The following is a 13,561-nucleotide window of genomic DNA, read 5'->3' as shown; positions in this document are numbered from 1 at the left end:
TTATCTTTATTGCTTGTAATTTATATTTTAATAATATTTATATCTTTATAGTTGAATTAGGTTTTATTTTAAGTTTGATTCAAGTCTAAATTAATCTAAGCTTGCTCAGGCTCGAAAATAATTTAAAATTAATAAGGCTTGAAATTACTAATTGAGCAACTCGTTTAAGCTCGAAATTGGCTCGGATCGAAATTATTTCAATTCAAGTTTAATCACAAAAACAGACTCGAAATTAATTTCAATCCAAGCTTGATTAGAGCTAGGCTCGATCAAGCTCGGCTCGTTTACACCCCTAGTGGTAATGTGATTTCAGATATAAAGTATGGAATAGCAAAATATATTTAATCTAAAAATTATTATACTAGTCACTTTCCCTTTATTATAATTTAGCTCTCTAGTTTACAATAAAGAAACAAAAGGAATTTTAGTTGGATTGCCAAGTTAAAAAGGACTTACTCTTCTAAATTGGATTTTACTTTTTCTTTAAGCTCATTGTGAAAAATAATTTTAAATTTTCTTAAGAATATTTAATTGTATATAATTTCCATTTCTTCTTAAAAAAAATCAGGGACAAATTAAGCCTAAATCATGTGTGTATAATATTTTGACAGAAAAAATTTATAAACTATTAACTCTAATATCCAGGTGGGATCGTACAAGTGACTATAAACTAGTAGAACTAATCACTAAGTTACAATAGTAATCTCAAATTAAATAAAATTAAAAGGTTACTGCTCATATTAAATAAGATTTAATCATTTAAAGTTTTTAACATCTCGATACACACTAGTATAAAAATTCCATACAATTGATTGCCCACTGCGATTAGAATCTATCCTAGTATATTATGATTAATATTTATTAGAGTGTTGTATCTATATAATTTAGATTTCTTTAGCATATTTATTGTAAGAATTAAATTAATTATGTAACTTATATATGAGAGGGGAGTAGCTATTTTTTTAAGTAGGGGTGAAAACGGATCGAATAAGGATCGGATAGTGCTCAACCCATATCCGGATCCATATTTTTAGTCGACATACAAATTCAGATACACATATTGGACGGATAGCAAAATTTAAAACAATATTCTAACTAAATAGATACGGATAATTTTCGGATCTTAAACGGATATTGATTAAATTTAAAATAATTATAATATTTTATTTATATATAATTAACACAAAATTATTAAGAGTTTTACGATAAATAATTTTTTTGTATGTCAAATTTATAAAATTAGAGAAATTAATCTCTATAAATAATATATAATGTATTATTAGTAATAATATTAATATTTACTATTTAAATAAGCAAACTAAAAACTGTAAATCATTTAAAAAATACATGTGGATAAACGGATATCCGATATCGGTATTCGAATCCGAAAAATATATCCGACCCGTATCCGAATCCGTATCCGAATTTTTTTCAAAAATTCTATCCGTATCCGAATCGGATAGAAATTTTTTTATCCAAATCCAATTCGAATCAGGTCGGATAGCGGGTCAGGTCGGAGTTAATCAGACCTGTTCTCACCCCTACCTATGAGCCAAAAAAACAAAAGAAGAGAGAAATATCTAGAGACTCCCTAAAATCTAAAAATGGCTACAGTGAGAAATTAACGTAGACGGTTGATCGCGTAGTGGCACAATTGTAATAAAACCATGAGACGAGGGTATTTGTTTTTTCGGAAGGGATCGTCCACGCGAGATTCGCACCTTCTGGAAGGGATTCATCCACGCAAGATTCCCACTCTTCTCGATCCGCCACGATCCCACTGGAGTTCCGCTACACACAACTGCAGCACCAAATAGCGTTGTTGGCTCTCAACCAATGGGGTATTCACACTTGGCATTTTGTTGAATTAACGCTGTGCGCTGTATCGAACGACAGTAGAATCCTCAAGCTTCTCTTCACACGTGTCCTCCCTAAAGCAAAAGTTGGAAATAAAAATATCTTTTATTTCTTATAGTTGGGCAATGGTGATCTAGTCTCCCATTTTTTTTTAATCCAAAATTTTTCTCTTATTTATAATTTGAGAGAATATAAAGGTAAAAAGGTTAAAAGAAATAGTTTTTATATGTAGCCCGAGTCTCACCGTTAATTTTAGTAGTATTACATATAGGTGAGAATATTAAGTGTTACAAATTAAAGTTTAGTAATACATATAAATTTTTTTACAAATCACACCTTATATTTATTTATATTGTGATTCACATCTCATATTTGAGTTTTTATATTCTGGCCCTTACTTTTTTTGTTAAATTTTTTATTTAATATTCTTAATTAATTTAATCCGTTATAATATATAAAATAATTTTTAAATATCTAAATTACTTGTATCTTCTTCAGATAATAAGTAGAGAGAAGAAAAATAGTGATTAGAGTATTTTATTAGTTAGTCAAAATAATATCGGGGTTGTTAAATAAAAATTATAGAGAAAACTAAAGGATGGAATTATAAAATAAGTAAAATATTATGTGTGATTTGTAAAATACCATTGTAAATTCCCGTTTAAAGTTTATTTAATAACAAATGTAAAAAAAAATCCCGCCTTCGAGCAGGACCACCAAATCTGGCAACTCGGGGGGTAATTCTGTACTTACGCTTGTCAGAAGGTTATCAGGATCTCTTTATATCCTTCTCCTCTTTAATCCACGGCCAAACGAAATATCGTCTCATCCTCTGTTCAGCTGTTGAAATGGCTAGAAAGTTCTTCGTCGGCGGCAACTGGAAATGCGTAATTTCTCCACTTCATGCTAAAATCTTTATAGAGACAAGATTTGGTGTTCGGTTGATGTTTGCATCTCAAGATTTGCCACAAAAAATTATTTTAGAATCCTGTAGAGCTGCTTTTGTTTTTTCTTGGATCGTTTTGGTGTTTTTAGTTACTGATCAAAGATTAGTATATGACATCTGGTCAAAATGGAATCTTTTCATCTTCATCCGATTTGAACTGTCCAAGATCATGATTTTGATGCTTGTGCAGAATGGGACTAGCGAGGAAGTCAAGAAGATTGTTACCAGCTTGAATGATGCAGAAGTCCCCTCTACTGATATTGTTGGTAAGAAATCGAGTCATTTGATAGTATTTGATTCTTTTTGAAACTTGATCTTCTTCAATCTTTTTGTTTTGTAGTTTTATTTAAGACTTAATTGCTGGATTCGTTCCTATGATTGGTTATATGGATAGAATGCTAGGTTTTACTCGCGTTAGTAATACTTTGCAAATGGTTCATCTTTGTAGAGGTTGTCGTCAGCCCTCCATATGTTTTTCTTCCTCTGGTCAAGAGCCTGCTGCGTCCCGACTTCCAAGTAGCAGCTCAGAATTGCTGGGTAAAGAAAGGAGGGGCTTTTACTGGTGAGATCAGGTAAGATCTGACTAAGATTAGATCATTACCTTATTTTACATCTATGATCTATTGTGGTGTATTAAGTAAAAGTAGATTCACGTATCTTTTTCTAATTATCCCATTAAATTGTTATATGTGGAAAAGCAAGAAAGAAGAACGGAGAAGAATATGCCAAGAGGCTTGTATTACACATTGACATTGCCATTATTTATACATGCAGAAATTTCTTCTATAAGGAAATACTACCTATAATACAGCTATTGATTATGCTATACATGGTGAAATTAATCCCGATTGATTAGCACATTCCCAATATAGTTGATAGACATTCTAACTATGGAGTATTTGGTTTCCTGAATCGATGCTCATTCCAATTATAGAGGATTTCATTCCTAACAGATTGTGGATTCGGACACTTTTGCTAGTTGCTTTGGTCGGAGTGTCATAATTAATCTCCCTTTGGCATGGATACTCCTTTTTCATTCTGCATTTTATTTTATTTTGTATCTGTGGTGCATTCTGATTTCTAGTATTAATGTCCTTTGGGATGGGTGCTTACTTTTATTCTGCATTCTAGTATGCTTCGATGAAGTATATTATATATGTAGAGCTGATTCTAGTTTCTTAGATGAATATGAAGATAGTCTAAGAACCTTGAATCAATCAATTACACTTGGCTATTGCGACAGCTTTGATGTGAGCCTATGCTGCAAATCCACAATTCGTTATTTCTGCCGTCATGTTAAGATTACTGAGGAAAATTGGAAATTACATGCTCTTTATATATTCAGATTCTACAATGAACAGAGCCATTGTGTTCGTCATGGTTTTGATCAGAAAATAATGCTAATCTGCTTGCTATTTCTGTGGTTTATGTTTTAATTTGTCAATTTCTGTTCATGCAGTGCGGAAATGCTTATTAATCTTGACATTCCTTGGGTCATTCTTGGACACTCTGAAAGAAGGCTTTTGTTGGGTGAAGCAAATGAAGTAAGCTTCGTTGAACGAATCTTTGAAAATTTATCTTTATATACTGAGGATATTTATGCAGCAGATGCATGTGATGTCCCATGCCTTTTGTCATATTGTACATTATCTTGTCCTTTACAACATATTCAGTTATTTATTCCTTATACACATCTCATATCTCCTGAAGGTTCTGTTACATCTGGCAGACGCCATGCCTGATAAAAAATGATTGCATACTATGTAGTTGCAGGACTCTATTATATGCATAACATTCAGCAGCAAATTATCTCTAATAGTAATGAATTCAATATTCATGGTTGTTTAGTAATTAGCTACCTGTCTATATCTCACAGTGGAAGTAGCCAAAGCTTCCAAAAATATATATTGATGTTTATTCCTATGAGGATATGGCCTTTCTCTCAATTTTCCTATCATTCTTGATTTCACTACTTGTTGCAAAATAGCGAGTGATTGTATTTGGAAGTAAGATACTCTTTTGCATGTGAATCCCTGACAATTCAGGGTTTTGAGGCACTCTAGTTGTCTACCAAGTTAACAAAGTGGTATTTTCCTTTTGGATGGTAAATGCCCATGCTGAATGTTGCTTAACTTTTATGTATATGTTGATTTGATTAAACTTTCGGAATTTCAGATTTTTCATCTGTAATGATCTTTTGTTTTGTCTAATGGCAGTTTGTTGGAGATAAAGTTGCATATGCACTCTCTAAAGGTCTGAAGGTAATCGCTTGTGTTGGTGAAACTCTTGAACAACGAGAGGCAGGGGCTACTATGGATGTAGTTGCTGCACAAACAAAAGCAATTGCAGGTACTGACATACTGAAAATGAAATTTTGCATTCTTGGCTAAAAGCCTAAAATCAGTCTATTACTCCCCATTTCCAACCGCCAAGTTTTTGGATTTCATTAGCCAAAACGTACCAGCTTAGGATGAGATTTAGCATTTGGAAACCACCATATGCTATAATTGCTATTCTTTGGACTGTGTATAAACATTTTATTGCAGTCTCAGAACAACAAAGAACTATATGAGATGGAGTTGATCTACCTATCTTATCTCATTGAAGTCTCCAGCTTAGGGTGAGATTAGCATTTGGAATCCACCATATGTTATAATTGCTATTCTTTGGACTCAGAACAAGAAAGAACTGATGGAGTTGATCTACCTACCTTATCTCATTGAAGTCTCCAGTTTTTTTAAATATGAACATGGACACGATATTTCATCCACGTACTCTATTTTCTTGGGATAAATATCAGATAAACATTCAGGAAAATACCTTGATACATAGAATTATTCTAGATTATAGGGAAGACTAATGGTTTGGCACTTTGGCTTGTTAGCTAATCCAAGAAAGATTGTGTAAAATAAACTTTGAGGAAGTAAGAAAATAATATATCTGGAATAGGATTAAAAACAAAATAATATATTTTTTTAATGGAACTCAAAGTTTCTAATCTTACTAAGAGCAAAATAACCGAGAACAAGGCATGGTCAAGCTGAACAAGAAACGTATTATAGGAAAACATGGATATATACATAGATATATACTAATAAAAACATAGATGAGGTGACTAACATTTTTTATTGAGGGAAAAAATGTCCTTTAAAGAATTCTTTCTTTTAAAGCTACAGTATCTGGTATTCTTTCTTTCCATTGCATATACTGCTCTCTGTAAATGTTCTGACTTTTCTTCTCTTACAGATAGAATATCAGATTGGACCCATGTAGTTGTTGCCTATGAGCCAGTTTGGGCTATTGGAACTGGTAAAGTTGCAACACCAGCTCAGGCTCAAGAAGTAAGTTCAATGTCAGTAATTGTTAGCATCAGGCTATGGTTTCAATTAATAATGAGAAGAATGATTCTTCTTGCTTAAAATGTGTTCTTCATCTTTTGTGCTCCAATTTTTTCCTTGCCGGATCAAGGCTGTCATTTTCATAAATACTTGGCCTTGTCTTTATCCAACACATTACCTATTGACTAGTTCACTCCTAGTAGGTCCCAACAAAGTGGTCATCTCTGATTAGTCTACATATGCTGCTTATGCTTTTGTTAGAAGAAGGTGGTTTGATATTATTGTTCCGGTTGGTGTCATATGTCCTGTTCATGAGCAGCTTGAGCTTGAAGCGATCCACCAATACATACAGCTCAACAGACTTGGTAGAAAGCTTTGTTTAAGTCACTTTCAACTTGTCCAAGTAGCAAATAAGTCAACCTTTTCATTTAAGTGCTCCGACAGGCTTATTTCTAGATGTAATTAGCAGCTTGCCTTTTGGTTTATTCATTTTCTAGGAATACTGTGTACTCCAGTATTCTGAACTGAAGTCTACAGTTCTTACCTTTTGATAGTGTACCCTTTGTAGCTCATGCAAGCGAATGCCAGTATTGTTCCACATTTCCTCCAGAATTTGATTATATATAGTTTTCATCTAATCTAGTGGTGTTCCCTTTTACCTCCAGGTGCACTCTGTCTTAAGGAAGTGGCTCCATGAAAATGTGAGTGCTCAAGTTGCAGAATCAACAAGGATCATATATGGAGGTATACTTTCCTTGAGCAGAGGAGTTTCTAATCCTTAATGTTATAAATTCTTATAGAGATTTTTGCATTGTAACTTCACTCAAGCAGCAAATAAAAAGTATTTAACTGCACATTGTTTCTATATGTGGGTTCCAGAGTGTATGAAACTTTTGTTCATTTGCATGTTTATAATATGTTGTGACCTGGAGATATCAACCCTTGCCACGTCTGCAGGTTCTGTTAATGGAGCAAACTGCAAAGAGTTGGCCGCAAAACCTGATGTTGATGGATTTCTTGTTGGTGGTGCTTCTCTGAAGGTTTACTATTTCTTTCAATTCCCTTAAGACACCTCAAATAATTAGATGAAAGTAAACCATAATATCTCTGGTAACAAACTCCTGATCACTGCTTAGGAATTGTATCATGCTTTACTACCTTCTCATTGTCCAGATTGCGGCATGATATGTATATTGAAGTTCTTTGGTATTAATATTCCATGAAGGGATGAATACTCACCTGATTTGTGAGGATAAGAAATCCACAATATCGCCCAACACACACAATATACCCATCATAGTATCCAAAGGTGCTTCCATGAAGTTCACCTTGCAATTGCTTTTGGAGCTAACAGCAAAGGGCTTACTTGTAGTTCTTGTGTTTCAGCTAGTAATTACCAAGTTAGATGATCGTACAATTGAAAAGTTCTTGCCAAGAATCCTTTCTGAATTAAAAAACCCAAGCTGGTTACATAGCACCACATCAAGTTAGATTTAGTGTTGCATATAGTTTCATTTTTCACATACTAATACTTTGAAAATCGGAACTACATGTTAGCCGAACTTATCTGTTTAATGCTTGCATACTGTTATCTCATTTTAATTTTGCTTTTCTTCCAGCCGGAATTTGTCGATATCATCAAATCAGCTACATGAAGTCATCAGCCTAAACTGCTTCAAGGCTTGCTTTTTCCACCCGAGGTGAATATGCTTGAAAGCGTCAAAATAGAGCTTGTACCGTGTAAACTCTGTTAATTTTGTTTTGAAACTACTTGTTATTATCTTTGTGTTGTATCTTGCCTTTACTGTGAAGTGAAGCAAACAACAGGGTGATAATATGAATAATACCTGAGAATTTTCGTCTGAAGCACTTTGAGCCAACTTAAAGTCTACCTTCAGTAGCTTCTTTTTGATCTTCCTCTTTCTCTGTTAGTCTTTGTATGCATCGATGAGTTAATTTGCTTACTGCACATGGATCCGAAGAGAAATTGGAGAAATCTCTACGTTGTATGCTGTCAAGAGTTCTTGTCTAATTAGCCAGCACCATGTCAGGACTCATGCGAAGCCCGTTTCTGTCGCAAAAGTAAAGAAAAGCTTAAGAATTCTACTTAGCATTTAACACCATACCACTTTTAGTGAATCAATTCAGGCTATTAGGCTTCCTGAAACTTAATTAAGACCGTTGTCCATTTGAATATATTTCAAAGTTTATCTTTGTTAAATGTATAATATATATTATTGGTCCATTACGTAACAATTTAACACGCGAAGTCTATCCCTCCTATCCTGGGGTAAGAAGTTTCTCGGAGTTCGTCGCATGGAGGTTACCATCCCCCAAAAGATGAACACACCATCCGGTTTAGGAAACCTAAAGCCTGCCTGGTCGATAAGATCATCATCGACAAACCCTCGAACTTTGGTGGCCTAAAAATTGAATTGTTCCAGGGAAGGAATGTGTCATGGAAGGAGCTCTTGAGTTAGTTGAAACCGGGAAGAACACCTTAGAGCAAAGGAATGGGATATGGAAGGAGCTCTAGAGTTAGTTGAAACCGGGAAGAACACCTTTTGGCTAGAGTTCAAATTATTGGTTGGTAAACACCGAGTAAGGTATGGGGCTCTATTAGTCTCATTATATTTAATTAAATTAGAGGACGAATTTGAAAACTATCATTAGAGATAAAATTGTAGAGAGTTGAATAAAATTTTCAAGCATCTAAAATAATATGATCAAAAATTTTAATTATAAAAATATAACATATATATTAAATATATTTATATTTTTATTGTATCTTTATTATATCAAATTCTATCAGTATTATTATAGATGCGATGGAAAGCTCATTTAATCTTTTATAATTTTGTTTGTAACGAGGATCTTCATATTCGATCTCTAGTGTGATAAATATGATAAAAAATAACTGTTGCACTTTAGTTAAAAACCATAAAGAGGACTAAATACTGAAGTTAAAAATATACTAAACTAAACCATAAAGAGTGTAAAGTGCAAATAACCCTTACTATTATTTTTTTTTCTTCAAAAAAGAAAAATCACCTTTAATCATAGATAAAAATTCATATGGAATGAGATCTTTTTCCCCTCTTGATGAAAGACGATGGAATTAGAGATGTCTAGTGCATGCACTAAACTTGTATTAATGGAGGATATTGTCTATATATTATTATAAGTCTTCCTCTGGCCATGGTGTCTATGAGGTTTTATATGCAATTCTTTGTCTCCATATAGGCTTACAAACCTTTTCATTGTATCAGAGCCATAGATCCAAACAAACTATTTCACAGCCCCACAACCATGACAGACTCTACATCCAATTCCTCCTCTCTTTCCCAGACCTAATAATCTCTCTTGGTACTCTGGTGCAATTGATTTCAGTGAAGTTGATGAAGAAAGGGAAGCCCACTGCTAGAGAATATGCCCGAGACTTGACAGGGCTCACTGTTCCTTTCTCTAGCCTGTTATGTCTCAATATCCTCTTCCAGCATTTAAGGAACTGGTTCCTAGATTCAGTGGAATCTCGAACAGCAAACTAACCCCGTCTTGGCTTTTACCATTTGTTGGGCTGGATGGTTGTCAGTCATCTTAAGTGATGGATGCAATAACAGAATCGTAAAAACAACTGTGGTTCTCGACGTTGGCAGCAACCCATATGCCAAATATGTTGTAGAGAAAGACATAATGCACCAGTTTGTTGGGATAGGTGTGAGAAGCCAGAAACTGCTAATCTGGCAGAATGTTTTTCTTCTTGTCTTTGTAGGGTTGAGAACCAGAAGAATGATGTACCGATTCTGGTGCCTCTTTGCACATCACTAGCGAAGTTACAGGTCTTGATTGCGGATCGGATGCATGTTGCTAATGGTACCCTTTTACCTATCACTCGTTGGTCCTCTTCGTTCTATCAATTCCTTCCCTTCGTTATCCTTTATTTGATATTTTAGTTGTCCCTGACATTATTAAAAATTTAATTTTGATTAGCAAACTTAAACGATCGTTGTTATGTTGTTATCGTGGTTGACACTGGGTTCACTATACAGGATCGTCGAACGGTGGTGTTGGGAACCAGTAGATGCAAAGATGGTCTCTATGTGCTTGATCATGGTCAATGAACCTTTCTTTCCTGAATAATCTGTTGGAAACTCCTATCAAAATATGGCATATAAGTTGCCAATGAGATTGTGCTCAAATGATTAAAAGGGTTTACAAGTGGATGAGTATACCCATGTTCAAATCTCAATGACACCAGTTTAACTAGGACGCCATTAAATTTTATTATTCTTTTTAAACCATGCTCATTTATGTCACCCAACTTTTAAAACTATTAAACTTTTAAATAAAGCCGGTGCTATTTATACTGCTGATAGACCTTTGTCTCCCTTTTGTTGTAGTTGTCAACTTGGAAAGAGTCCTAAACTCTCATTTATTAGTCATAATTAACAATGTTCGTCATTTCCTTATGATTAATGAGTTCCGACACCTACTTGTTCTTTTATGTGGTACACCTGGTTTTATCTCTTGAAGCATAAATTTGACTTTATATACTTTCTTACATTCCAGAAATTAGTAGAAAACTAGTTTTCTCATCATACAAGGTCTTCCAATGTGATGGTATTAAATTCACCAATTCTAAGATTCAAAAGCCACCTAATGGATTGTGGAATTGCACACGTCTTTCACGTCCTCATGCACTTAGTCAAAAACGGTATAGCTGAAGACAAGCATAGTTCCTCAGTTCCCTCCCCCTCCTCTATCAGTTCGCATACTTAATCTGACTTTTTAACCTTTGTCGATTCTACTACTGATGTCATTACCTCGCCAAGATCTCATACCATTTCCTCAGCAGCCGCAGGTACGTACCGATCACCATCACCATGTCTCTCGTGTGCTCTGGACATCGTTCTTTCGATCTCCAACTCTAGTGGTAACGCCCTCCTGCTCCCTTGGCATGGAATCTTCTCCACTTCTTGTTTTATTGGTTCGTGCATCTATGACTATGACTAATTGCAAGCCTCTCTACTCCTATGGGTGGTGGTTGGTCAGCATCTCTCACCATCTGATACTCCTCTTTCAGATCCCACTAGCTACAAATCCCTTGTTAGTGCGTTCCAATATCCTAGTGTCGTTACATGGCCAGATCTTGCTTTTACTGTGAACACAGTGTTGCAGTTTCTTTTACATCAAATGGCACAACCGATCGACTTTAGCCTTAAAACATTCATTCCTCTAGTTCTCGCCAGTTGTTGACTTATTCAGACACTGATTAGCCCAGTTGTCCCCACTGTCCATTCGTCCATTAGCTCTCAAATCAGTTTGAATCGACATATATATATATATATATATATATATATATATATATATATATATATATATATATATATATATATCCGTGCTTCTTATCTTCTGCCAGCTACTATCCTATGTGATAATTAGAGTGTTAACGTTGTTTTGATCATGTCATGCAACCCTGTGTCTAAGTCCCCCGCTCAAAAGTCAAAACAAATAGCTAGATTTGTGTGTGTTCGCTTTCTTCCTTTCGAGTTCCAAATTGCAGATTTGTTCACCAAAAGTTAGCATTTCTTCAGCTCCCACTATCAGCTTGAGGGGGGGATGCTAAGCATAGCACAATTAATATCTAGTCCCACCTCAAAAAGGAAAGAATTGATATCCTTTAATTAACTGTGATTACACCTAATTGTAAGAGAATATCTCTCTCCTAATTATTTCCTATTTGTTGCAAACAACATATCGTCTATATATTAATTAAACGTCTTCCTCTGGCCATGGTGCACATCAAGAGGGTTTTATGTGCAGTACTTTGTCTACATATTTTCTAGCTAAACACTATCATACGATCTGTTGTGCTGGAGATTTGATCATGGGTGTTAATTATGCTAATTAATTACTTTCGGCAGGTCGTATTGCATGCTTATGGCTTAGATCCTCTAGTGATGCTTTTGGCTGGTGCAAGTTCCATTTGAGATGCCATAGCTTTTCTCAATATTAGACATATAAATATTATCAATAAACATATCAGTTCTTTGTTGTTTCCTTGACAAATTTCTAGTAGAAATATTAAATTATAGGAATCAAACTTAAAAACTCTTCTATAAACATCTTGTGGCTTGTTGCTGGTCTTATCTAATGATGAGGTATCACCATCTGATATGCTGACCGCTCATTGTGCTCTAAAACATATAGCACTTCAAAAAGTTTTGTTACTAATGTCAGAAGATATTTTAGTTATTTAAGCACTGTTTCAGTTGACTGCGAGTTGAATTCCTTCTCTACGTGGCCTTTTCTAATCTTTTAATAGGCTAAGAAAGACGAGAAATATAATTAAGGAGAATATCCACCTCTCCTTTGCTCATTTACGAAGCATGCATGGGAAAGGTAAAGGATATTTAATCCTTAAAAATCCTTATTTGTTCTTCTGTTCATGTATGTCAACGAACCATTTCTTAGAAGGAAAAAAAGAAGAAGAAGAAGAAGAAGAAAGGTTACAACAAAAGCCTCTGATTATTAAAGGGTTAATTACACGTACAACCATTGAATTATAACAAATTTCCATATACTCACGTTTATTTTTTGTAATATTTTAACTATCTCAACTATTTAGTATTGCTCATTCGTATTGATATGAGCCGAAAATATTAATACTTAAGATATATGAGCGAATATATGTGAAAATGAGTAATAGCTTAAAAAAAGAAAAGTATAGTAAGAGGAGAGAAAAATACGAGGAGAAAAATATTTTGTCTTAGATGGATAGAAATTTTAGAAGACAATTGAGGAGGAGGAGGAGATTATAAGAGATCATGAGAAAAACTTAATTTTTTTTCGAGTTTTTTCTTTTCTCTCATATATCTAAACAACAGAGCTTTGGTACATTCAGTAAATCTTGACCCAGCATTCAAAGCATTTCATCACAAGTAATTATTTTCAACTTTTTTATGCACATTAAATTTTACTTTTAGAAAATTTTATGCACACTAAAGTTTTTAATTAATTACTGTGATTAGTTATAATGTTTTAGTAAGTAGCTTCAATCTTGTAATTAATAAACTATGTAACATCATGTATTTGAGTTAAAGAAAATTATATGAAAATTAATTTTGACTCCTATTATTATCAGAGTTTTGCTTCAATTATTAAATGGCCACTATATATGAATTTGTGATAAGAAAACACATTATAAGCATGATAGAAGTTGTTAAGAGGTTGACATAAATAAGCGTTCATATTTTTTCTTTTCTTTTCTTTTTTTGTTTTGGATTTTTGTAATCAATGTGCCCTCTAAATAAAAGCTTCCAAACAAAGAAAAGGAAAAAGAGAAAGAAGAATATACAAACAAAGGATTAACCCCAAACTCATCTCAGATATAAGACTAATGTAGCTAAGATCGATTCCC

General features: G+C 34.0%; 1 protein-coding gene across 1 annotated transcript; it reads left to right on the top strand.

Moving 5' to 3' along the window:
* The first annotated feature begins 2,562 nt into the window (after window positions 1-2,562).
* On the top strand, window positions 2,563-8,007 carry LOC140780506 (triosephosphate isomerase, cytosolic). The gene is made up of 9 exons (XM_073126117.1): window positions 2,563-2,744; window positions 2,994-3,069; window positions 3,252-3,375; window positions 4,263-4,347; window positions 5,020-5,152; window positions 6,050-6,144; window positions 6,807-6,885; window positions 7,099-7,181; window positions 7,761-8,007. The coding sequence occupies exons 1-9, from the start codon at window positions 2,706-2,708 to the stop codon at window positions 7,794-7,796; spliced, it is 750 nt and encodes a 249-aa protein (XP_072982218.1). The 5' UTR covers window positions 2,563-2,705; the 3' UTR covers window positions 7,797-8,007.
* The last annotated feature ends 5,554 nt before the right edge of the window (window positions 8,008-13,561 follow it).

This window comes from Typha latifolia, chromosome 1, assembly GCF_019914945.1.
Source record: "Typha latifolia isolate L0001 chromosome 1, TyphaL0001v2, whole genome shotgun sequence".
NCBI lineage: Eukaryota > Viridiplantae > Streptophyta > Magnoliopsida > Poales > Typhaceae > Typha > Typha latifolia.
Note: the sequence above shows the minus strand (reverse complement) of the source record. Positions and strands in the feature narration are given on the sequence as shown.

Coding starts and splice junctions, on each gene's coding strand:
- LOC140780506 (XM_073126117.1), top strand. CDS start 2,706: ATGGCTAGAAAGTTCTTCGTCGGCGGCAACTGGAAATGC. Junction 2,745..2,993: donor TCGGCGGCAACTGGAAATGC/GTAATTTCTCCA, acceptor ATGCTTGTGCAG/AATGGGACTAGCGAGGAAGT. Junction 6,886..7,098: donor AACAAGGATCATATATGGAG/GTATACTTTCCT, acceptor CCACGTCTGCAG/GTTCTGTTAATGGAGCAAAC.